Genomic DNA, 26,887 nt, shown 5'->3' with positions numbered 1-26,887 from the left:
GCAGGCTTTACAGTGACTCAAACTCTCCCAAAGACAGAGTGCAGACAGTCTCCACAGCACTAAGAAGTGGGCTTACTGTGACTGAACTGCAGCTTTTCTCATCAAAACCAAAAACAGTCAGAAGAAACCCTTAGACTTACTAAAGAAGACAGATGAGGTGCTGCATACCCTGGACAACTGAAAACTGAACACTTTGTGCTGCATTTAGTGTGAAAGAAAAAGAAGCGAGTACAAGCTGGAGGATACTAAAGATTATATTACCATGGAAACCAAAAGCTGGAAGCGGACACAGGGACCAGTGGAGGTGGACAATCTTCCTTGAATGCATCAACACATCGCGATCCTGCTGCACACTGTGGAGAGGTATATGGATTGTTTGTCATATTTTACTGTGGAGAACACATCTGTAAATGTAAGGGTTAGGGGTTAAAGCATGGTTACAACTAAGCATGCTGAAATGCCCCCTCCAAGGTAGTAAATATTACTAATTAAATTTCAAACTAAATAAAATTTGTATGGAATTGTTTTTAATTAAATACGTCACTGAAATTTTATTTTCCCATGAGTTGGCAACATTTCAACTATAAGCCATTTTACTAAGCATAAGAGGAAACAGCTACACCCCCCTTTAGATTAATTGAGAAAAAGGGTTCTTCAGGGAGCTCTGCTTTGACAATTCCCACATGAATGTGAGACGAGTGACTCACTGAGCCTCTGGGTGACTAAGCACAGAACCATGTAATTGGAACAGCACACATTCGGCAGTTATTCCATATTTCTGTTTTGACTCCCTCCAGAGCCACTCAGTGTAAAGAAAAAAAAGTACACCACTAAGGCACTGTAAGGTGTCCCTTGGATAAAACTGTCAACTGAATTACAATAATTAGTGGCTGGAGGTTGCAGATAATTAGTGTTATGAGTAAGAGAATTAGAGAATGATGACATCAAGTTGCTGCGTCTCTTAAAGAGATTAAAAGTATTTTCTAGTGAGCAGAATAGATGAGAATGAGATGTGATGGACATAGCAAACTTGAGTTTAGCATGTCAACCGCCCCTTCATTTTATTGCTCGTTTGAACAGGTGTATATTTACAATATGTCTGGGTCCATGTTTAACAGTCTGTGCGCTTACATGTACCCAAGCATGTGTGTGAAAATATTTCTGGGAGAATGTGTGGGTTTCTGCATGCAGTGAACAGTAGGGAGTTTGCTTTCTGATCCTGCTTACAGCTCCGGTGACTGCACCACCTTGTACAACTAGCTCTGATGTCAAAGAGGATTTAACATGCAGGCACAATGCCGTTTCTTGAGCGACAGAAAGCTTATTTTGCAAGCCTGTTTTAAATGTATGTTTGACAGAGACACCTGGATAAGGTATGAAGTTTGTGCTTAGCAAGTCAAGAGGCTCCTTCAAAACAAAAGCTAAGGCAATACATCTAAATTATCAGAGTAAATCCTAATGTCATCCACTTGTGGCAATATTTACAACATGGAGCAAATTTGGTTTTGAAGAACTAGCATAAAACTCTGGCATGCAGTGGCTTGTCGGTTCATTAGTCACTGCAAACTCATGCCTTAAGGACAAGTGTTGGTTTAAGCCGGAGGAATTTTATTTAAAATTCTGTTTGACATTTAAAAAAACTGAGATAAAAAAAGCACAGAGATTAACTGATGGTATGAAGTGATATTTCATATATGGAGGATTGCTGAGGATTCTTGACTGAAAGTTTTTATTTATTTATTTAACATTAAAAGCACAAAACAGGAAACAATAGCTAAAGGGTATATATTATTTTTACAAGTATTCCAGCTTGTGGCTAGTTGTAGTATGCTGCCTTTGTTTTGTCTTAGAAGTCATAGCTCGGACCTTGGAATGACACTGCACCGAAAACTGAGTTTTTGTAGCACTAAAACAGACAGCAAGTGTCTCATCAAAAAATAGTTGATAATGACAACTTTCCCTACATTCTATATGCACGACATCCATATTGGAGTTTTGACTTCAGGGGCATTTCATTGCTTCTATTCATTGCTTCATTTCAGCTTGGAAGTCAGAAATCTAACCTTTCTAGTACAGAAAAAAAAAAAACACACACACACAGGTATATTTATTTCCTTGTCTAAAACCAAGACATGTAAAAACAGTGAAAGAGAAAAACGCACATGGCCGCTGAGAACACAGCCAACACTTGCTAAGAGTAATGACATTATGTTTCTAGCATAAGCATTTCCATTTCTCCAAACTACTGTTGTCACAATACTTTGCTTTACAGAGCAGTGATTGTGCGAGTCTCACTTTTCTCCACATAATTAGTCTGTGCTTTACTTGTGTTGGTTTACCTGCACTGCAGTACATTTAACATTTTCTCATTAAAAAAGGTCTCTTCCTTTGTCAGAAAACCACTTATTCTATTGTTTCCATGAAAGATTTATTAGACTGTAAAGTAATAAATGCTACATCATAACCCATGGTAGTGGCTTCTTGTTTTAGTGGCTCAAAAAGCTAGGTTTTTAAAAAAGTGCATTTTAAAATTCATTATCTGTTTTGAAAACCAACAGAAAGGCCAATTCTGATTAACCTCTTGTTTCATATATCCAATACTTTTTTCTTTGTTTTTCTGGCTCTAATATTTGACAAACAAATTCCATTTAAAAGCAAATTTTCCTCATTGACTATGGGAATACCTGTACCATCATTTTCTCTCCAATTGCCTTTACTCTCCACTAAAGTATTTTATATTGCTGAGGTGAAGCAGCCAGCTTTTATACTTGCCACTACTTAACTTTGTAAACATTAGACCTGGGCTAATAGTCATTATTAAGACGGATTGTGATGACAAATGCCATCCCAGAGTGCCGCAAGCAGCCTTCTGGCAATGTTGGAATTTCACACATTTACATAGCAAGGCCCCCCAAAGGAGGCTCCAACCACCAACTGTCAAGGAGCCAACAGCCAAGTGTAGTTTGGGAAAATACAATCCGCAAACACAGATAATGACATGGTTCCCTTTTCTGTAATTGGTTCAGGGTGAAAACATTTCATTTACCTCTCTATCCTGCGTTTTCTATATTGTACATCCTGTGTAAGTGTTTAAGACTGTGTGTGAGATAGCAAGCATGTGGTTAAACATTGGTGTGTGGACCTTCGTGCATGTGTATGTGTGGCTAGCCGTGAGTGATTGAGGTTTGTGCTTCACGGTGAATTAAATGCAGTTCTACTGTAATTAACTGCACTTACCAGTCTGTGTGAGACTTTCTGACGCACCAGTAATTGAGGCATCATGTTTTGTTTGTTTTAACCTGCCTTTGAAGAAATGCTGGGAAGACGTTACACATGGTTTAGAGGAAATACATCTGTGTGTACAAATTTGAAAGAAAGCCTTTGAAAAGCTTCTCTTTACTCTATAATAAACCATTCCAATATTTAGGATATTCATACGTTAGGAGTCAAGCTGAAGTCTGCAGTACACAATTAGAAAAAAAGGAACCCATTGTTTTCCAGACAGAAACCTTCACCATGGCATTATCATGCCATTCTGAAAAATAAAAAAAACAGTGTTCCCACTCACTGAAATAGTTGTTTTCTAAAAAGGTTTGTGTGGGGCTCAACAGCCTCTCTGGTATTTGTAATTTCATTAGAGGTTAAAATTTTGGAACCAAGGTCTGTCACAGTTCAGTGAAGCAAATCCAAAGAATTTGTGGTTCTGGTAAAAGCCATGTTTGTGCACAATATTAGCATTTAGCAGACGGAAAAGGTCCAGCTCAGTTTTGTCTAAAGATTAACACTCGAAACCACAGTCTCCTTCCGTCTGAAGCACTCAAGAATGATTAGTGTCAAGGCAAAATATAATGGCAGGCCGCTTATGGCTTATGGAGAGGTGGGTTTTGCAGACAGAGAATTGTCTACCCCCCTCAATCATCTCGTCCCTCCAGTTTTTAACACTACCTCCTGCACCCCACAAAACCGCTAAACGCCTACCCATCTACCTCTGGCCTGCCAGGGATTATTGTACTCTAAATGAGTTTGGGGTAGAAAGGAAGCTGAGCTGCAAACGTCTTGTCCATCATGGTCCTTGTAGACAGTGCTGTCAACCCTCATCAGCCTTTGCTGAAATAGAATTTGGATAGTCCCAGAGTAACAGGGTACCCTTTAAGAGGACAGGAAGAGAGAAAACAGAATGCATGCAGATGCTGGTCCCTGGGCAAGGAGTTCCTGTATTTAATCTGTCATCACTTTAAAGGTTGATGGAGCTTTTGTCAAATGAGATTACAACACGGAAGGTAAATCACTGCAGGAGAAATGGAGGTCAGGACTACTTGATGTAGTAGGTGATGAAAGTTGCCAACGGTAGACCTTCCCCCTAATTATTTGAACTTCTTGACTGGTGTGATATTCTTAGAAGAAAAAAACAAAACACTGGATTCATGTAACATTTCTACAAAATGGATAAATATCTACTGTTTAGCTTATGGAATATACTACTGGGACTGTCATAGACTTCCATGCTCAGGCTGCTATTACCTGAAGATCAAGGGCAAAACAAACAGAAAATACTTAAAAACCAAAGTGGATTGTAATTTGTTCCATGTCAGACTGAGGTGCAAGTCTGACAAAGGAAGTAAGCAAGCAGGCAAATTTGCACAGCAAAGAAGAGTCTGAGTCCTTGAGGCAGTTTGGTTCCACATCAGAATTTCTGACTTGATGTCATGCAATGCTTGTCAAGAGCAACATCTGTTGAAAAGATGCTTGAGTGATGGTCAAAAATGTGCTGGCAAAAATACTGACAGCGCGCACTGAGGCATTTAGTCCATCTCGAATGGCAGAGAGATAATTTCTCCAGATCTGGCCCTAGCATGATACATAATGGCATTTATGGACACAGTGGGTCACTCTCAGTTCAGGTTTCTCCACAGTATATCACCAAAGGGTAAAAAAGTGGACTCCCATAGGGGAACTGTACAGTTCCTGAACTCTTCCCCTAATAACATGCAGATGGGCCTCTCTAATGCCTGTTTACATATCTGCGGCATAGTTCATGAGTAAAGTAAGCAAAGGCCTAATTATTTTACTCAGCAACGGGACCAATAAAATCCACTTCCCCTTCTCATTATGGGTGTTTAAGTGTATTCTTTGATGGCCGTTTTTTGTTTATTTTTGTAAGAGTTGCAGAGCCGAGAGGAAAGCAAATAGATGTAATGACACAGAGATGCCGACAAATGGGGGCCCTGGTGATGGATTCATTTTCTGATTGATGCCTGCAGGGTAGGGCTGCAAAAAGTGGTTTAACTTCAATAGGCCTCATACACATGCAAACATGTTTGGAAATGTGTGACTGCTTTATCTCATACTGTTTTAGAAAGTTAAATTACAGCTTTTAAGAAAAGTTCAGAATTTTTGATGTGAAGCTTTGTTCTAAAGTTCATAGCGGTAATATCTTACCTTGAGAAGATAACTCTTGGTTTCTTCATTTAGTATAATATCAAATTAGTCTCAGAGCCAGAAGCTAATGTTGAATGATCTAAACTTCTATAGAGCACATTTCTATAGTGCAGACTTCTAAGAGGGACATTTACTTCGTCGCACTTACAACCGTGCATCCATTCATAGACTGATGCTCAGTTTGGTGGGAAAGATAAGGGTTTAGTGACTTATCCTTGGGCACATGAACCTGTTGAGGGGAATAGGCTAGAATCAGACCACACCCTTCCTTTTGCAAGGGGTGACATCCTGCTGAGCACCACTGCTGAATAAGAGAGGGGCCAAGACTAAAGCAGAGTAATACCATCTGCCAATCTCAAAAACGTCATAGCTCTTTATGCAAACACTGTTTTATGTACCAATAAGTAGTCTTTATAATTGAACAATTATTTACACAGAACCCAATTTTTATTGACAGTAAGTGAAGGTCGGAGATGGTGCACCACCAATGATCATCTTGTGTGAAACAAGTACTCAGACTGACCATAGAAAATGTTTGCAGTTAGAGTAACTTCCTCAGACAATAGTAAGTTGTAAAAATACAATAACTTACAGGTTCATAAAACAGCATTTGTATAAACTCTGACAGTTTTAAATATTAGAGTTGTTTTAAGAAGTCCGCTTTGGTCTCGGTCCCTCCAGGATACAGGTGGTAAACATAGTTTATTTTATGGATTCTTACTCTGAGCCACTTGAGACAATTGTGATCATCACCAACCCCGCCCCTAAAAACAGGCATCACTGTTTCCTCTTCTGATTTTTCTTGGGACTCCTGTTTTTTCTTATGTGCTGTGGGGACGGCTCCTGTCTACAGGCCTATATGTGGAGTGTTTAATTTTTGTTTTGGTTTGATCACAAATAAATCAGACATAGTAACATTTGCAATAGTGCTTCAACTTGAAAAATATTCTTTTATGTCTTACCTTTAAACAGGTACCAAAGGTTTTCATGTAGACCTTATAACTGTGGAGCTATACTGGATTTATTTCAGGTATGTAATTTCAGGTGTAAATTGCTGCTAAAACCCTTAGGGCTTAACGGGTTAACACATTATTTACTGCAATATTTAACTTTTGACTTTTAATTTACTGATTGGAGTTCATTAGAACTCATATCATCAAGGTTAAAAAAAGACAAACTCATAATTCCTGATTTAGTATGAATATTTGAAAACATTAACCTGGGTAATTCAGGAATCTACCAGCACTACTCTCAGACTAGGCGTTAGCTTCAGTGTCCAAGACCAACTAAACTAGATTTATACTAAAAGACTCCAAAAGAGATTAGCATTTTATTGTCTTCAAAGTGCACTGCAAATTGCATCTTTTTCTGTTACATTCCATTGTAAAATGTCTCTCTTTTTGCAGAATGCTGTGGAGAGTCACCATCCCCATCCTCCTTGCCGGGTTCTTCTGCATCATTGCAGAGGCCAAAAAGCTTCGTCCCCAAGGCTCAATACCATCCCCACACAAGACTAAAGGAAACCTGTCTGCAGATCACCCCCACAAACTTTTGCAGCAGAAACCAGAGGTCCTGTCCTCAAGCCGAGAGGCACTAGTTGTGACTGAGCGGCGTTATCTCAGAAGAGATTGGTGCAAGACCCAACCCCTTCGTCAGACAATCAGTGAAGAGGGTTGCCGCAGTCGCACTGTGGTAAACCGCTTCTGCTATGGCCAGTGCAACTCCTTCTACATCCCGCGGCATTTGGGTCCCAGTTTGGGACATGGACAGAATCGAGGTCAAGCTTTGGGCTCTGGAAGAAAGGCCCATAATAAAGCCCAGGAGCCCTTCCAGTCCTGCTCCTTTTGCAGACCCCATCGCATTACACAGCTAACAGTGCAGTTAGACTGCCCAGATCTGCAGCCCCCCTTCCGACACCGAAAGGTGCAGAGAGTCAAACAGTGTCGCTGCATGTCTGTGGATGTAAGCGGTCATGGAAAACTGTGAAGGAATGCCATAAAATATATTTTTTTTAATGTCAGATTACTTGCCATAGTAAAGGCAGGGAACGGTTTATCATCATACTAAAAACTGGCTTTTCCAACAACTGAACATAGAAAACCTGTGTGATTAAGGCTCAACATTGAACTAATCAGAGACTTGCAGCCAAGAGGTCTCGTCATTTCAGTTCAGAAACAATTTTTGTGCAACTGTGCAAGTGATGGTAATAATACAGCAGTCTCTGTGTAGTGATGAGCATCATTCCTCTCTCAGATGTAACATATTTTAAACAAAGGAGCTATCTTTTGGAATTAAACAAACCTAAAGGACAAAGGATGATCATGCTGATCATTTTATCTTAAAATTTATATTTTCTGAACAGTGCAACTACTTCAAGTCTTTACCTTAATATGGACAATTATATTACAAATTAATTGACAGTTACTCACCTTGCCAGTTTTTCCTTGTGTTTTTCCATTATGTTTCATCATTTTGATTAAGTTGAAGCTGCCTTCAGTTGATATAGAGAAACATGAAGTGAAACAGCCCGTGGCTTCAACTTGTTCGGAGTCAAAACTTGGCTGTAGGTTGAGCAAAATATATTGCAGTATGTGTAATGGTGGTGCAATGAAATATATACAATATAATATTATGATTGTGTGTAAGTATATTTGTTTAAAATATATTAAATCTATTTCATATAAAACAAGTCACTTTAAAGTGCATGTAGTAGACCATGTTAAATAATCAGTGGCTTCAATGCAAATTTATATAATTGGTTTTATTGAATAAGTTTTATATTTTATGTTCAATGTTATTTAAAACAGTTTTGGCATTGCCCATGTAAAAAATCTTAACGTGATCCAATTGCTTGTCTAATGTAAAGGAATTCACACTTTGACACGGCAGGATAGGTAAATTACATGCATAGGATTTTGCTCAAAATAAAGCATATTAATAAAAAATACTGCTTAACAGGAAAATAGTACAACTCATCAGATCACACCATGTTGATATGTGAGTTTGTGTAAGAAAAAGGTAGTAGAAGAGGTGCTCTTTATAAAACAATTAAACCATCACCCATTTCTGACACTTGTGTGAACTAAATCCAAACCACTTTTAAAACTGATTTTTCTCTTTAACAGGCATGTTATTTACACGAAAATGTGGAAAAAAAGACATGTTCTGCATTATGCATTTGCTACCTAAGCCCTTTAATAAGGCACCATTTTTCCCATATAAAAATCGAAGATTTTGTGCTTTTCACCAAACCTAAATAAGAAAATGTTTTCCTTATAAACATATAGAATTCTTACACAGAACAGTGGAAAAACAATTATACTTAGGGTAAAAAAAAATAGATAAAATTTGGGCATAATGCTAAAAGCCCATGTTTTGTTGACATTTTCTGGCTAAAATGACTATTTAAAGACTTTAGTTTGGTTGCAGACCAACATCTTGTTTTAAGTCGACCTAGATTCAGAAACATACCAACCAGCAGTTAGGACAATCTATTTTGAAACTACTGAATTATGTCAGATTGTTCTTGTGCAACAAGAAGTTCAGATGATTATCCATTTTCCGCTTCAGATCTTCTTACCCAGCTTTGCTTTCTGTGAAATACAAAAATAGGTCTAGGTTGTTTACACTAAATAACCTTCAAATTTTATATACAGATGGAGATTTATAAGCAATGAAGTCTGTCAAGTGAGAAAATGGAAAGAAAGAGGAGAAAGGTGGAAAAAAGAAAATAGCGTACTATTCCAGTTGCGTTTTTGGTTGTCACGTTATATGTAGCTTTCTGCCTGGCCTGTTTGAAGCTCTCCTCTGCCTTTTTCACCCTGAAAGAGACAGCAGATGACTGATTTACAAAAACATCAAGGGCAGATAATTATGAGGACACACATTCACAGAGCTGATTATTCCTAGAAAACTCAGCCTCTAGTCATGTGAGATTTTAAAGTAATAAATGTGTTTTGTGAAGAGGTCATTCCTAGTCTGTTTTGATTTACTGTATTTTGTTGCATGGAGGGGGAATACAATACGTTTTGAACTGAGATTTTTAGCATGTTGGCATTGAGAAAGTACAACAGGTTTACCATCGGATATCTGGTCTTCCCTTGAGTATGTGCTGGCACTACAAACCAGCACAACACAGGTAAGGATATGTTATTCTTTGGGAATGTGAAAGGACCAGCAGAATGAGAGCTGACGAGCAAAAAGTTAATGCTTTCAATATTTTTTTACTCTTTCCTTCTGAACAAGCAGCGCCCCATGTCATTCGACTCCTTTTTCAAACATATTATCACAATTCAATCTTTATTGGAAATAATGGACCAATTTACCGTTTGTTGACATAAATAACAACATCTTTATTTTCGTCAAACCACTGGAGGCAAAATTGAATTTGCATGAGTGAATTTGTTTTGGAGTGATGACAATGATTTGGGTCATTTAAGCTCTTTTCTCCTCATGCATTTTAATGAATCTGATATGATCTTCAGTCAGCACGAGATGGGCTGCAAGTTATTGTTACCATAAAGTGAAATTAGGTAAAAAAAATTGTTGAATCTATAATGACTGTGCAAGGCCAAAAAAAAATTTTAGGATTTAAACCATTCTATTGTAGCTCTAGCTGTATGTTTAGTCAAGTCAAGTCAAGTTTATTTATATAGCACTTTTCAGCAACAAGGTACTCAAAGCCCTGTACATGAGGAAAAACATTACAATGATACAGCAAACACAGAAAAACAAATCAAATGACATTAATAATCCTTGGGGGATTGCTGGTAAGAGCTGGTTCTAATCCAATCTTTCTAAAAGAGGTAATTAGCTAATTAAGTCCTCTGTGGTAAGGAATTCATCCTGTGCTAGAAGAAAAAAGATAATATTAATCCTTGAGGTCACTGGTATGAGGCAGCTGTGGTTCCATCATTCAAATAGTAACAGTCATGGGCACTCACTGAAGTCTAAGTAGAGAAGCTGGGTCACTGGTAGGTCCAAACCTTTTAAATACTAATAATGTTTGGCTTTCACTGGTATGAAATTGTTGTAATTCAATCCTAAGAAATCTAAAATCTATGAATCCTTCTAAGAAATAAAAAATCTCTGGTCATTGGTGTACATACTAATAATAATTGGCTTTTGCTGGTAATCCTTCTGAGAAATCTGAAAATCTATGGAAAGTAATGAAATCACACATTTAGGTAAAGTAAGATAGAAGGGGAAAAAAATTCATATTTCAGACTCTATTCTTAACAGAATAGAGTCAGAATTAGTACAAAAAACCTCAGCAGGGGTAAACAACACACACATAAGTAAAGATTTATCAAGGGTACGGTGGAATCTTGAGGGTGCGAATATATATAAGTCGGAGTGTTTGCAAGAATTAGACTTTAAACACTGATAGACGCGCCATTGTTCTTGAGAAGAGAGGTGGAAGTTTTATCAATCGGCCGCATAGTCCTATCAGCACACAGCTGGTAGGGGAGTGCTGGGGAAGAGCGTCATGTTTATATAACATCCAGGAGAGATTTTGTCGATAGCCAGTTAGTAGAAGTTGCCAAGGTCACATTGGAGCGCTGGATTTATGTTGTGGTTCAGGCAGTTGTGAATTGTGAATCCAAATAGCCAAATTTCTGGTACTTTCCGCAGATCTCAAGTGTACAACTTCTCCAAGATTATATCCTTTAACCTCTGAGTCTAACCGCTGCCAAGAATCGAGTCCAGCTTGCGATTCTGCTCTCTTAACATTTCAGTCTGAGTGTTGATCGCTCTACAGACTCCATCCAACATCGCAGGCAGCTTTGGAATGCTTTGAACAGCCGCCCACGTTTTGCGAATCACTCGATAAGCCAGGTAATCACCAACTCCAAAAAGTAGAAATCCTGTTATCAAAAGTCCAAATATGTACACATTTTCTATGTCCTCGACCGACATCGTAGTCAGGCACACAGTCTTCCACTGCTGCCAAGAATCCATTGTGTATCCAGAGACAAACATCCCGTCTGGACAAGAGGGTCTCCTTTACCCTGTCTTCCCGTCTAAAAAAAATTTTGATCAATTACGTTGAGAGTCCAGCTGACCACGTCCATAATTTACAAGTTTGGAGGATATGCAAAGTGAGGCTCTCAGAAAAATACAGACAAAAAGCAGAAGCAGGGATCAGCAGTGAGGGAGGGAGAGAAAACGCGTGTGTCTTCCACCGAGAGCAAGAGAAATGTTTAAGCTTAGTTTAGGGATGCTGTCCTGTTTGAAGGTAAATCAGCCCAGTCTTAGGTCTTCTTTAGGCTCTAAATGTGTTTCTTCCAGGAATGCCAAGTATTTAGCTCCATCAGCTCTTACCAACTTTCCCGTCCCTTGCAAATTAATGCATCCTCACAGCAGGAAAGCGGCCACTACAATGTTTCACTGTGGGGATGGTGTGTTCAAGGCTATGTGACAAGTATTACTTTTCTGGCACACGCATCATTTTGTACGTAGGCCAAACATTTTGTTATGGTCTCATCTGACCAGAGCAACTTCTTCCACACATTTGCGGTGCCCCTAACAGGGATTGTAGCAAGCAGAACTTCTAATGGCTTTTTCTCAGCAAAAGGTTTTTTTGTTGCTCTTCCATTGAGGCTAGATCTGTTGATTGCATGACCAGCAATCGTACTGTCAGAAGATTTTCCCGCCTCAGCTGTAAAACTTTGCAGCTGATCCAGTGTTACCATGGGCCTCTTAGCTGCTTGTGTGACTAATGTTCCCATTGCTTGGCCAATAAGCTTAGGTGGATAGCCATGTCTTAATAGGTTTAAAGTTGGAAATATTTAGATGAACCAAAGGGCTTCCACACTGCAGGAATCTAATGGCATTGCTCAAAATGTTTGCTTGGTTCTGAAGTAGAATGTAAAGTAAATGAGCCAACATTTAAAGCCTGCAGTGTGCAAGCATTTTTCTTCATTTGGAAATTTTTCACTTCATCATGGCAGAGCACCTGCCACCTTTGTTCAAGGTGTGGATGTGCGTGTGTGCATCAGGACAATGTGTGCTCTTGGGGAACTCTTTCAAGTTTCAAATGAATTCAACATAGCTTTGTAAGATGTTGAAAACTTGGGATATTGTTTAATAACCTAGTCCAACTTCAAATCGCCTCATAATTTTAACCTTGACTTGTCAGGTTTGTTCCTTGGTCTGTCATGGGCTGTTTATTCACCAATGATCTCTAACAAAATGGCGACACCTTCATATAACTATTTACAGTAAGAAAAGTTGCATAGAGGTGTACATTTACTAATTAGATGATCTCTGAAGGCACTATGTTGAACAAGATTATATGTAGGGGCTTCAGACTAAAGGGGCTAAATACAAAACGTCACCAGACATTTCAGATTTTTTATTAGTAAATATATATTAAAAATCTGCTTCTCAAGTACGTGCTACTTTTTGTCTATCATAAAAAACAATACTTGAGGAAACAAAATATGAAAAACTTCAATTGATATGAATACTTTTGCAAGGCACTGTGCCAGCTAAAAGGTAACATTCTGAAATATTCTCACCGTTCCTGTAATAAAAGCTTATTCTGCTTCTTCCACTGTTCCTTAAAATCTGAAGAAAACTCGTGCCAAATGGAGAAGAATGTGTTTGGAGAGACTTCTTTCTCTCCCGCCTTGGGTTTTACCGAGAAGGATAGACTCAACTCCAAAAAGCTGAGGACAAAAGAGCAAAAATATCACTTCATGCCACACTATTAGAACAGCTGATTACAGGAACTTGTACTGTCTTGTGAAATCTGCCAGAGCAGCACAAATATGCAAAGCATAAAAGTTGATCTTGGAATAATGCAGTTTAACACACATTTGACATCAGAATGAGGAGAAGGTTAAAACTGATGACTGTGGATTTCATACAACAGTGAAAAGCCAATTTTTGCCAAGAAAGCCATGTGAAACACATTGACCATAACTGAAACAGAACGTGTTTACAACTGTAACAGAATTTACCTGCCTTCTGCACCAAAACCTGTTCATACGATAACTGGAAAAGTGAAAACGTATGACAAGGAGAGAAAAAAGACACATCTACCAAAAGAAAACATGTATATACAAGTGGATGACACATGTTCAAGTGTTAAATGTAGCAGCCATTTACAGCGGATCAATATAACAGACAGGTTGGTCTGTCTTTGTTTGGAGTGTGCTATAGGAACGCATTCCTCGCCAGCACAAACAGAAGCCTGGAGCCATGGCTGTCTACTCTTGCTCTGCTTAGATAAACAACGTAGACACCGCACAGGGGGGCCTCATGTCTGCTGAAGGCCCGGCGCGATGGCCTGCACCTTCTATGTAACTGAAGGAACCAGGAAGCATAAATACAGACAAAGCAGAAAGATTATATTTCTCTGATGTATTGAAGAAATTTGCATTTAAAACTGTACTGAATTGCTTTACCATTTAGTTTAGTAATTTACAGCTGTTTGACAGTTGAGAAAACAACAAATGTAAACCAATGAAATTAAAGAAGGACCTTTCTTTAAAGTTACCGTAGAAAAATGTTGAAAAAAGTGAGTCTTACATCTTCTGGGTGTCTGCTAGCTGCTTTTCCTGCATTTCCAGCTCAGTCTTGGCTGTAGAGTTTAAAAACAAGTACATTAGATATACTCAAGTCTAAAAATTAAAACAAACCGTTCAATCTTTATTCGAATTATACATAAGGAAGAATTCAAGATGTCAGCTTTCACGTTCAGGTTCAACGGGTTGCCACCAGATTGTGTAAGTGTAAGAATGTCATGACAATCGCACAACGGATGAATGGCAGATGAGAGAACAAGAGCTTCTTTGTGGAGCATTACTTCAAACGGAGACAGGTGACTGCATGTACATGCTAGGGAATGTTACAGATAATGATAAAACAGCAGCAGCTGTTAACTAATTCTTTTATAATTCAATGGTGAAGAAAATTCATGTATAACTCTTGGATCCACAGCTAAAGATCTTCTTGATGGAAATCTAGAGGTAGAGATACAAGGAATTTATTATCCTAGGAGCTAGGTTTTTGTGATGTATGAACAAGGTTTTTGGTCCTGGTCTACGGGCCAGTCTGAACAATCGTACTAGGGCCAGGCTTGGGAAAGATGCTTGCTGGAAAGCATGTGGTCAGACAGGGAACAAACCAAACAGACTGTATGGGACCACCCTCCTGTAGACACAACATCTGAAGGAGGTGTTGTAAGGATCTGTGGTTTTGTGGATTCACCAAGGGGGCCTAGAATCTGTCTGCACCAAGTGGGCTTGCTTGAAACACTGAAATGCCCGACGACGATATTTCCATAGTTTCAGAGAGGATAGTTATTCTTCTTTGAGTTGGGAAGGAATTCAACTGTTGCCTGCTCCTGAGCACCTTGTGGAATTCCAGAGTATCTCCACTTCTTACAGTCTTCCAAGGGTCTTGTAGCTGAAATACTTTTGTGTTCATCACTGACGGTACTACAATGTACATGACCTCAACTGAACTGTCAGTTGGTGGTATGTCAGATCAGATGGTCTGGTTCTACTCTAAGTACACACAGAGCATCTGAGAGTCCAATGGTAGTGTGCTTCAAATGCCTGGCAGAGCCCCCACTCCAAGAGATCTTTAACTCCCAACTCTGGCAGACCTTTTATGGTTTACTAAAGGAGACTGAGACAATAGTTCCAAGTGGGTCATGTTTATTGTTGTGGCTGTACAGTGGTTGGTGGCAGCTGCAGGCATTACCTCTGAAACCAGTGGTGGGAAGCTAGGGTGTAGAGTTCTGCTATATTTGATGAATAAAAAATGCAACCTTGTGGACCAGAAATGCAACTGACACAAAAGTGAAAAGCAAATTCATCTTTTTAACATCAATTAGAAAGTCTATGCTAGGTCTCACCAATTAATAGCTTAACTTCAGATTTCAGATGAGCAATGTGGTTTCAATTCTTATTGAAATGTTGACTGAAATGTATGCTGGAGATTTTACCAGTGTTTGTGTTTTGTGGCCTTCTAAAAGGCTTACAATTATGGCTTTGTTGGTGGCAGTGTGCTTAGGGAGTAGAGGTCTTAGGGCCACCTTGCTCTGGGATATTTGTTGCCTGATCAACAAGAATCAGAGCTTGATTTACATTTGTAACAAGGCAGATTTAAATTCTGGGCTTACACCAGGACAGCCCTTGGTTGCCATATATGTTCATACATTTCCAAACCTATATACAAGGCTAGAACAAGGGGTGGAGGGTTAAGAAAATGCCTCTGAGCAGACTTGGGACTTGCTGAAGAAAATATTTCTCACAAGAACTGACATAAGAAGCCAGGTAGAGGGAGATGGTGGCATTACTCTCAAGATTACTGCTACTCCAAGCTGGATAACTGTTGAAAACAGATGGGTTCTTAATCCCTCTATAGTTTACAATCATGTCCATGGTTCCAACCTAAGTAATAGATTCTAAGATACTGATGTAAATAAATAAATGCAGCAGGAATTTGGGTCCCTAGAACAAACATGTTTAAAAGGTTTATTAACATTGCTTGAAAGGGTATTTGCAGCCATTGAACTATTCCACATTTTGTCATCTGACAAAGATTTTGTTGGGATTTTATTTCATAGAGACCAACCAAAAAATTGTGGATTCTTGTGAAACAGAAGAAAATGATAAAGTTCTCACAACCTTTCACAGAAACAAATCCATAAAGTGCCTCAGAGGATTGTTAAAGAACATTAGTAAACAAACAGCATCATGGATACAAAGGAATACATCAGACAGGTCAGGTTATAAAACAATAGTTTGTGGTTTTGAACATTTATTTAGCAATTTTCAATCCCCACTGTAAAAATTGAAGTTTTGGCACAACTTGAAAACCACTAAGAGACCTTCCACCTAAACTGATAGGCGAGGCAAGGAGAACATTTATCAGCGAAGCAGCCAAGAGGCCATTAGTAACTCTAGAGGAGTTGCAAAGATCAACTACTCTGGTGAAATCATCTGTGGACAGGAGATGATTTATTAGTCCTCCACTCCACAAATCTGGACCTCATTGAGCAGTAGCAAGAAGAACATGATTGTTGAAATAGAGTCATTAGATGGCCTGTCTGCAGTTTTCAAAAAGCCATGCAAGAGACAGCAAACATGTGGGAGAGAGTGCCCTGATTAGATCCGCCAAAAAATAGTAGGATGGATGGAGATAAATACAGTGCTATCCTGTAAAAGGCTGTGAAAGACTGGAGACTGGGTGTAGATTCACCTGCCAGCAGGACAAGACGGCTAAAGACACAGAAACATATTTACGTGTTAGAGTGTCCCAATCAAAGACCAGATCTAAATCCAATTGGGAATTAACATAACTTACTTCTCTAGTAAACATGCTCTGCTTTTTGTCTATCACGTAAAATATCATTAAAAGATTTTGAAGTTGGTAATTGCAACATGAAAAAATGTGGAAAGGTGAGGCATGAAAACTTTTGCAAGGCACCACATACTGTAAGTCTTATATGTAGATATTATAAATTGATCAACCTTACTGTCCCCTTATATGGAATGATTCTTTGAATAATACACTCATCTACAAATCTTTTTGGATTGACAAATATTAGAATGTCTGCTACACATTTGACAGTGATAAGGTGTGAAACATTACAGTTTTGGTGTCAATTTAGGTCTACTAATCTAGTTTAAAACTGGATGAAACAGAGTGAAAGCTTTACGTCAGTCAAACTACCAGTCTTTACACTCATCAGAAACAAATTAACACATGGCTGGCACTCTCGTGCTGGTCATATTGACTCCATCAAAGACCAGCATGCATGAGAATTTGTGAAGTGAGCGGAGAAAATCATGCTAGACCAAACAACCGAGCTCCATGTCCACTCCCACTGTTATTGTGCGGTTAGTTTCATGGTCAGAAAATAAACAAAAGTGGTTTAAACTATGGAGCCAGAAACAGTTTAACCACAGGCTCTTTAGAAATTATAGAAATAACAAAAATAAGACATTTAGCCAATGTTTTTTCCCCTTCCACCACTGCAATGGAGGAACTCAAAGAATCCCGTTTGGAGGCCTCTGATACACATATCCGTGCTGTAGTGCTTACTTTCTGCTCTCAGGGAACAAAACCTCATCATTTGAATCAAAGAGATGGCTCCCATATTTGTCTCAAACATACAGCGGAGAAACACAAAAACAGACAGAATGGAGGTGAAAAAAGTGAGGGGCTTTCATTCGTAGACATCCTTTAAAAACGGACATTGAACATTACTGCCGAATAACATATGTTATGTATTATTCTCTCATTTAAATACAAAAGAAGTGGAAGAGCAGATTGTGACTTGGGGCCTTCAGGAAGACTAGCCACAGTAAGCTGATTATATGCAGGGTCAACGCGAGGACTACGTAAAGAATGTCAATTGGCCTGTTAAGTTAAATCAAGCATTAAATGTTAGGCCTTACCCATTTGATGTAGATTAAAATACCCTGACATTGTTTTACGTGTCTAATTTTTAGGATAAAAGGCTCATTCTGTCTGCTTGGCATCTAAAAGACATGACATGCAAACACTAAGGGTAAATTTCTTCTATAATATTTAGACACATAATGTACTTGTAGTCCTTGACTGTCAGTCATATCTACATCTGCTTATTAAGTTATCACAAAGCTATTTATTCCATGTTAATGCCATGTTACAATTTGGCTTTTGGGTGGAATGTCTGGATGACTGTGGCGTAGATTAAAGAGGTTTAACAGTACATCTGCTTATGAGATAAAATAACATTTTGGGTTTATGAGAACAAGAGACAAGATTTTTACAAATAATCCTTTGGGAAAACTGAAAATCCATATTTTATTGTTTTACAAAAACAGTAATGGTGTCACAGATTACAAACAGTGTTTTAAAGAATCTCTAACCAGTGTAGAATAATTAAGTCCAAGTTAACAGTAATGTGTTGTGGACAACCAAAGGTGGAACCAAAAAAGGGCTGTTTTTTGTATTATGACCACCAAATTCAAAACGTTTCCTAAATCTCAAACTGTTTTTTAAAGAAGCTATATTTAATTCAGAATTATCCAGTTCAGGTTTTATCAGTGTATATATTTTAGAGTTTGAACAACACACAATGAAATGCAATCCAGACTTTGTGAAACTGCCCTTTAGTAAAGTGTCGATAGGAAGATATGAACCACTGGTGGTTCTACCATGAGTTCTGGCCTGAGGAAACCCCTTTTTCTGTTGTACAGTACACAATAATGGGTTCAAAAGAATGTGATGAGAATAATAGAATAAAATAGAATAAAGGTTCCAATAGTCTTAAAACAAGTTTTAGTGAATATATGTCCAGTGTAGAGTTGTTAATTTTACTTTTGATCAGTCTAGGTATTTTTGATTTTGAGCTACAGCTGATCAAACAGTTATGTTTTAATCTAGCGTTGAACAGAAATCCAGAATTATATACATACATACACACATACATACATATACATATATATATATATATATATATATATATATATATATATATATATATATATATATATATACAGGGGTTGGACAATGAAACTGAAACACCTGGTTTTAGACCACAATAATTTATTAGTATGGTGTAGGGCCTCCTTTTGCGGCCAATACAGCATCAATTTGTCTTGGGAATGACATATACAAGTCCTGCACAGTGGTCAGAGGGATTTTAAGCCATTCTTCTTGCAGGATAGTGGCCAGGTCACTACGTGATACTGGTGGAGGAAAACGTTTCCTGACTCGCTCCTCCAAAACACCCCAAAGTGGCTCAATAATATTTCGATCTGGTGACTGTGCAGGCCATGGGAGATGTTCATGTTCATCAAACCAATCTTTCACCAGTCTTGCTGTGTGTATTGTTGCATTGTCATCCTGATACACGGCACCGCCTTCAGGATACAATGTTTGAACCATTGGATGCAGATGGTCCTCAAGAATGGTTCGGTAGTCCTTGGCAGTGACGCGCCCGTCTAGCACAAGTATTGGGCCAAGGGAATGCCATGATATGGCAGCCCAAACCATCACTGATCCACCCCCATGCTTCACTCTGGGCATGCAACAATCTGGGTGGTACGCTTCTTTGGGGCTTCTCCACACCGTAACTCTCCAGGATGTGGGGAAAACAGTAAAGGTGGACTCATCAGAGAACAATACATGTTTCACATTGTCCACAGCCCAAGATTTGTGCTCCTTGCACCATTGAAACCGACGTTTGGCATTGGCATGAGTGACCAAAGGTTTGGCTATAGCAGCCCGGCCGTGTATATTGACCCTGTGGAGCTCCTGACGGACAGTTCTGGTGGAAACAGGAGAGTTGAGGTGCACATTTAATTCTGCCGTGATTTGGGCAGCCGTAGTTTTATGTTTTTTGGATTCAATCCGGGTTAGCACCCGAACATCCCTTTCAGACAGCTTCCTCTTGCGTCCACAGTTAATCCTGTTGGATGTGGTTCGTCCTTCTTGGTGGTATGCTGACATTACCCTGGATACCGTGGCTCTTGATACATCACAAAGACTTGCTGTCTTGGTCACAGATGCGCCAGCAAGACGTGCACCAACAATTTGTCCTCTTTTGAACTCTGGTATGTCACCCATAATGTTGTGTGCATTTCAATATTTTGAGCTAAACTGTGCTCTTACCCTGCTAATTGAACCTTCACACTCTGCTCTTACTGGTGCAATGTGCAATCAATGAAGACTGGCTACCAGGCTGGTCCAATTTAGCCATGAAACCTCCCACACTAAAATGACAGGTGTTTCAGTTTCATTGTCCAACCCCTGTATATACATACACATGTGTGTATATATATATATATATATATATATGTGTCTATATATACATACTACCTCTATTGGTCAGGGGTGTTTTGGCTGGAAAAGGGGGACCAACACACCATTATGCAGGTGCTTATAATGGTATGCCCATTGGTGCATGTCCTCTCAGCTCAAAGGACAACACATTGTTAGATACAAATTTACTCTAAATTGATTTCAAACCTGTTTCATTTAGTTCTCTGGTTGTTGTAAATGCTCAAAGTGTCTGGAATAATTGTTCCAAAGTTAGATCTGTTTACATCTAGACCTGCAAGCATGTTATTTTTCCACATGGATCTTTTTAACACAGCTTTCTAGTTGATGTACATCTTCAAAGGTTCAATGTTTAGGTTCAGAGACGTGTTTATTTCAGGATTAATTGAATATCTTTTTTCTAAGGATTTTGGTTTACCCTTCGATTTTGACTAAACATATTAAGTTGCTTGTTTTTCTTATGTCATTTGTAGGAATGTGTATTAATGAGTATTTATATCAATCACTTATAAAAGGTTAAGGTTTTGAAACACACATGTTAGCATATTAGCCATGTTAATATTTAAAATACTACATACAGCCCCAACCTTTTTTTTATTTTAGCCAATAATGCTACATATAACATCACCAAATGTCAATTGAAGTCATCATGAGGTGGACATTTCTTGTGTTATTTCAATATAAGATTCCTATATACTGGCACTCACCCATATATTTGGGTCTCATAATGATAATAGCTTAAACAAAAACTACCAAAAAAACCAAAAAACAAACAAAACAAAACAAAACAAAAAAATATATATATATATATACATATATATATATATATGTATATACAGTAGAGACCAAAGGTTTGGACACACCTTCCCATTCAAAGAGATTTCTTTATTTTCATGACAATGAAAATTGTAGATTCACACTGAAGGCATCAAAACTATGAATTAACACATGTGGAATTATATACTGAACAAAAAAGTGTGAAACAACTGAAAATATGTCTTATATTCTAGGCTCTTCAAAGTATCCACCTTTTGCTTTGATTACTGCTCTGCACACTCTTAGCATTCTGTTGATGAGCTTCAAGAGGTAGTCGCCTGAAATGGTTTTCACTTCACAGGTGTGCCCTGTCAGGTGCCCTGGGATTTCGAGCCTTAAAAATGGGGTTGGGACCATCAGTTGAGTTGTGCAGGAGGTGGATACAGTACACAGCTGATAGTCCTACTGAAAAGACTGCTAGATAGAAAAAAGCAGCTAAGTAAAGAAAAACAAGTGGCCATCATTACTTTAAGAAATGAAGGTCAGTCAGTCCGAAGAATTAGGAAAACTTTGAAAGTGTCCCCAAGTGCAGTCGCAAAAACCATCAAGCACTACAAAGAAACTGGCTCACATGAGGACCGCTCCAGGAAAGGAAGACCAAGAGTCACCTCTGCTGCGGACGATAAGTTCATCCGAGTCACCAGCCTCAGAAATCGCAGGATAACAGCAGCTCAGATTAGAGAACAGGTCAATGCCACACAGAGTTCTAGCAGCAGATGCATCTCTAGAACAACTGTTAAGAGGAGACTGTGTGAATCAGGCCTTCATGGTAAAATAGCTGCTAGGAAACCACTGCTGAGTACAGGCAACAAGCAGAAGAGACTTGTTTGGGCTAAAGAACACAAGCAATGGACATTAGACCAGTGGAAATCTGTGCTTTGGTCTGATGAGTCCAAGTTTGAGATCTTTGGTTCCAGGATGGACTCTACATACCTGGTTCCCACCGTGAAGCATAGAGGATTAGGTGTGATGGTGTGGGGGTGCTTTGCTGGTGACACTGTTGGGGATTTAGTCAAAACTGAAGGCAAACTGAACCAGCATGGCTACCACAGCATCTTGCAATGGCATGCTATTCCATCCGGTTTGCATTTAGTTGGACCATCATTTATTTTTCAACAGGACAATGACCCCAAACACACCTCCAGGCTGTGTATGGGCTATTTGACCAAGAAGGAGAGTGATGGGGTGCCACGCCAGATGACCTGGCCTCCACAGTCACCGGACCTGAACCCAATTGAGATGGTTTGGGGTGAGCTGGACTGCAGAGTGAAGGCAAAAGGGCCAACAAGTGCTAAGCATCTCTGGGAACTCCTTCAAGACTGTTGGAAAACCATTTCAGGTGACTACCTCTTGAAGCTCATCAACAGAATGCCAAGAGTGTGCAGAGCAGTAATCAAAGCAAAAGGTGGCTACTTTGAAGAACCTAGAATATAAGGCATATTTTCAGTTGTTTCACACTTTTTTGTTCAGTATATAATTCCAAATGTACAGTGGTCAGAGGGATTTTAAGCCATTCTTCTTGCAGGATAGTGGCCAGGTCACTACGTGATACTGGTGGAGGAAAACGTTTCCTGACTCGCTCCTCCAAAACGTGACTGTGCAGGCCATGGGAGATGTTCAACTTCACTTTCATGTTCATCAAACCAATCTTTCACCAGTCTTGTGTGTATTGGTGCATTGTCATCCTGATACACGGCACTGCCTTCAGAATGCAATGTTTGAACCATTGGATGCACATGATCCTCAGGAATGGTTTGGTAGTCCTTGGCAGTGACGCGCCCATCTAGCACAAGTATTGGGCCAAGGGAATGCCATGATATAGCAGCCCAAACCATCAATGTTCCTCCCCCATGCTTCACTCTGGGCATGCAACAGTCTGGGTGGTATGCTTCTTTGGGGCTTCTCCACACCGTAACTCTCCCGGATGTGGGGAAAACAGTAATGGTGGACTCATCAGAGAACAATAAATGTTTCACATTGTCCACAGCCCAAGATTTGCCCTCCTTGCACCATTGAAACCGACGTTTGGCATTGGCATGAGTGACCAAAGGTTTGGCTATAGCAGCCCGGCCGTGTATATTGACCCTGTGGAGCTCCCAACGGACAGTTCTGGTGGAAACAGGAGAGTTGAGGTGCACATTTAATTCTGCCGTGATTTGGGCAGCCGTGGTTTTATATTTTTTGGATACAATCCGGGTCAGCACCCGAACATCCCTTTCAGACAGCTTCCTCTTGCGTCCACAGTTAATCCTGTTGGATGTGGTTCGTCCTTCTTGGTGGTATGCTGACATTACCCTGGATACCGTGGCTCTTGATACATCACAAAGACTTGCTGTCTTGGTCACAGATGCGCCAGCAAGACGTGCACCAACAATTTGTCCTCTTTTGAACTCTGGTATGTCACCCATAATGTGTGCATTTCAATATTTTGAGCAAAACTGTGCTCTTACCCTGCTAATTGAACCTTCACACTCTGCTCTTACTGGTGCAATGTGCAATCAATGAAGACTGGCTACCAGGCTGGTCCAATTTAGCCATGAAACCTCCCACACTAAAATGACAGGTGTTTCAGTTTCATTGTCCAACCCCTGTATGTACTCTGCTCAACCCCTGAAAGTATGCGGCTGTGTCTGGCCCTAAGATGTTAGCAGCATCCAAGTCCTGCAAATTGTAAAATGCAGCCATCATGAAGTCTGCCAGTCTGCTTGTTTGGCACCTTCTTTCAGACCAGGCCACCTGAGTTTTTTGCTTTGTGGTCCTGATCCACTGCTCAGGGGGCCTATGGTGTATCTTGACAGTGATCATCAGGCATCTTGACTGGTCTGTGGCTATGCAGACCCACACACAGCAAACAGGGATGCACGGTAGGTTCGGACATGTATCTTTAAGAATCAGCATTAGGTTTATTACTTTCTTTCTTGAAGGGTTTTTAATAGATCATGAGTGACCACTGCAGCCCACAAACTCACTTTTATCCTTTTCCCTTTTTTCCTGCTTCTAACGAATCATTTTAAAAAGACAACATTTTTACTTATTGCCTAATATATCCCACAGTGTCACTGTTCTAATTTGACTATGAAAGACTGACAAGTGAAAGACTCCATTATTTGGTCATAATGCCTGATTAGTGTAAACATGTAAAATATTACTCTATTTATATTTACTGACACATTATCTCAACAATCAGTACCCAGATCCTAAGGAAACAAATAGTTCCATGATTTTTTAACAAACTGTTAGCATGTCTGAAAGAAACAAAAACTCTTTGAGGTTGAAAGCATTCTTTGTTTAGCTGGTATGCCGTTGTGAAAACCAGACTTTTTCTGAACGTCTAATGTGATCCATACCCAGGTTTTATCTGCAAATGTCTGGATGTTTTTTTTAACACCCTTGAAAACACGACATTTCCATCAAACTGGATTGTTCTTGAGGCTGAAGACTTCGTCCTTTTGCCAAGTGAATCCCACATCTTTGAGTTCAAACAATTCATCTGGCCAGAAAACTGTTTACCAAAAAGCATTTTACCGCTCATGCAATCTTTTTATGAAGGGTGATTTAGTTCTTGTTTGTTTGTCCTTGTCACATAGCCCTTTCTGCTTACAAAGGAAACAATATTTTTGATGCAACATCTTCAATGCAATGTCTTCACCCTACTGTTTTTGGTCAATAATGGATAAAATGTGGTAAAATTGAGCTTCGGATTACCACATTTTTACCAATGACATGACTGTCTTGGTCTCCTTTTAATTGTTTTAAATTACAAATTAAAATACTTTTTGGTATTTGTCAACTGATGTAAAAATAGACTCACCTTGTGTCAGAAAGGCAGCCATTTTGTCTTTGAAGGGTTGCAGGTTTTCTTCAGAGGAAAGTTTGCAAACTTTCTCTGTTTCAGCCAAACATGCTGAAACAAAAAGTCATGGATGCAATAAGAAATAAATAATTATTCTGGAAAAAACACTTTCTTATCAAGCACTGGTAAGGTAACTGCAAGGTTGTATTTCAGCCCAACTGAGTTTTTCTAAATAAATCTCTGCTGAATCACTGTCCTGAAAAATCACAGTGACCCAGAATGGCTATTAGGAAACCTTTAGTAACTAGGTAGGCCTGAAACCCGCAGGGAAAGCTATTGTCACACTCCATCTGCAACAATGACAGATACTCAAATTTAGCTCTGCACTTAAGAGTCCACAAGGCAAGGGAACTGGGAAGCTGGGATTGGGAAATTTATACACCATATGTTAACTCATCCAAAAAGAACAGTGCTTTCTCTCTAGTGGATCATTTGAGAATGTCCCCAAGTCCTTCCAGATCCAATCAAAACTCCCCAATTGAAGCAGAATTTAAAGCCAATGTCTGTTTGACTACTCATCTGATTATGCTGTCTTATAAAGAAGTATACGGGTATAGTATAACATGATGTACTTTTGGATGGTCAGCATGTGCCACTGGGGTTGAAAGTCAACCTCCCCTAAGAGGAACTCCATCTATATATACTGCTGGTACTTAAACAGGTCAGAGGATCTTTATGGCAGAGGAAAAACAATATTTGGAGAAACCCTTCTAAGAAATAATTGGTATAGCAGCAAAGATATATAAAAGAGTAATAATGAAAAAGGCCAAATTTGGGGAATTGTTGATTAGACTGCAAGCAAAAAAGTACAAACTCATTCTTATAGACAAAAAAGCAGCTTTTATCACCTGCAAACTGTTTAGGCCTTGGAAATTGTTGAGCATACAGAGTTTTTTTTTCAAGCATTAAACCATTAACTTACTGTGATCTAACATGGAACACTTGGTTTGTTAGGGTTGGTATTTATGAATATCTAAGTTTCCCATAAACCTCTACCACCATTGCTTTAATTACAGAGATAGATACAAGTTTAGAATTTTATAAAAAAATATATATATACACATTACTTTTTGTTCTTTTTAAATACTTTAGTCTGTAGGTTTATTTTAAAATAATGCCAACATGTCCGAGAGTAAAAATATTGCTAATGCAATTAGAAATACATTTATATTAGTACGGGTTGAGTTACATACAAACATATTTTTGTGAAATTTGGCATTAACCTATTAAATGAAACAAATCGTTTTGGATTTTCTTTTATTCTCAGAGAAAACTGAAAACATTTCTGTGCCTAATTTAACTTTGCAAAACATCAGGTTTGTTAGACTATTTTCTCAAATTTTCCATTAAACTGCTGGAACACCAGTGTCACGTTTCACAGTTAAGAAAAGTGTGATGTTTGGATGAGGTATGTTTATATATATACCCAATATATTGGTTTTAAACCTAAGAATTCTGTCCCAACCTACTAGCATGGTAGTGCCATAATGCTTGGAGTATTGCACAAAATAGATTAAAAAATGAATCCTGAGTTGACTTTATATATTTGGTTAAAAATGGCTTTGGAATAGATAAAGCTGAGATTGAGGTTCTGAAATGACCTAAAAGTCCCAAGCTCAGTCCTGTTGAACATTTATGGACTGAAAAACAACCAACTTAGAAAAGTCAACCAATTCTGCTTAAAAAAGCAGTAAAATTTCTGGCCACAGTTATGCCAGAAGCTTGCTGATTGTACAAAAAGTGGTTTAAGAGCAACTTGTTAAAGGACATTTCACCAACTATTTGTGGGGTTGATACAGAAACCTGAGCCTACATGTATAATGTTCCCCTAATTTTGTTGTGTAAAGAAAATACACAACAAAATTAAATGTCCATCACAGTTGTATATTTGTGTAGCGTGTATTTATTGTACAATGAAAAATACCTTTTCAGATTTATAATTAAAAGTCGAAAACTAATATGAAAATCAGCCCGATGATAAGCATC

The 26,887-nt window shown here is 38.8% G+C and overlaps 2 protein-coding genes across 4 annotated transcripts in view; one reads left to right on the top strand and one right to left on the bottom strand.

Moving 5' to 3' along the window:
* On the top strand, window positions 1–8,071 carry grem2a (gremlin 2, DAN family BMP antagonist a). 2 transcript variants are annotated; one of them, XM_047350796.1, is made up of 3 exons: window positions 1–363; window positions 6,412–6,469; window positions 6,846–8,071. In XM_047350796.1, the coding sequence occupies exon 3, from the start codon at window positions 6,847–6,849 to the stop codon at window positions 7,423–7,425; it is 579 nt and encodes a 192-aa protein (XP_047206752.1). In that variant the 5' UTR covers window positions 1–363; window positions 6,412–6,469; window position 6,846; the 3' UTR covers window positions 7,426–8,071. The 2 variants fall into 2 exon arrangements, with proteins under 2 accessions (XP_047206752.1, XP_047206751.1); XM_047350795.1 differs by lacking the exon at window positions 6,412–6,469 and having other exon boundaries at window positions 5–363.
* A 110-nt stretch (window positions 8,072–8,181) lies between these two features.
* fmn2a (formin 2a) overlaps window positions 8,182–26,887 on the bottom strand; it is a 60,684-nt gene continuing 41,978 nt past the window's right edge. The window contains exons 14-18 of one of the 2 annotated variants that reach the window (XM_047350792.1): window positions 24,860–24,952; window positions 13,978–14,029; window positions 12,963–13,112; window positions 9,179–9,260; window positions 8,182–9,032 (exon numbers count right to left, since the gene is read on the bottom strand). In XM_047350792.1, coding sequence (XP_047206748.1) covers window positions 9,006–9,032; window positions 9,179–9,260; window positions 12,963–13,112; window positions 13,978–14,029; window positions 24,860–24,952 — 404 coding nt within the window. In that variant the 3' untranslated portion in view covers window positions 8,182–9,005. Of the gene's footprint in view, window positions 9,261–12,962; window positions 13,113–13,977; window positions 14,030–24,859; window positions 24,953–26,887 lie in introns of both variants that reach the window. The other variant, XM_047350791.1, reaches the window with a different exon arrangement.

The sequence above is a fragment of the Girardinichthys multiradiatus genome, chromosome 22 (genome assembly GCF_021462225.1).
Source record: "Girardinichthys multiradiatus isolate DD_20200921_A chromosome 22, DD_fGirMul_XY1, whole genome shotgun sequence".
Classification (NCBI taxonomy): Eukaryota; Metazoa; Chordata; class Actinopteri; order Cyprinodontiformes; family Goodeidae; genus Girardinichthys; species Girardinichthys multiradiatus.
The sequence above is the reverse complement of the archived record's forward strand: the minus strand, read 5'-3'. Positions and strand labels throughout refer to the sequence as shown.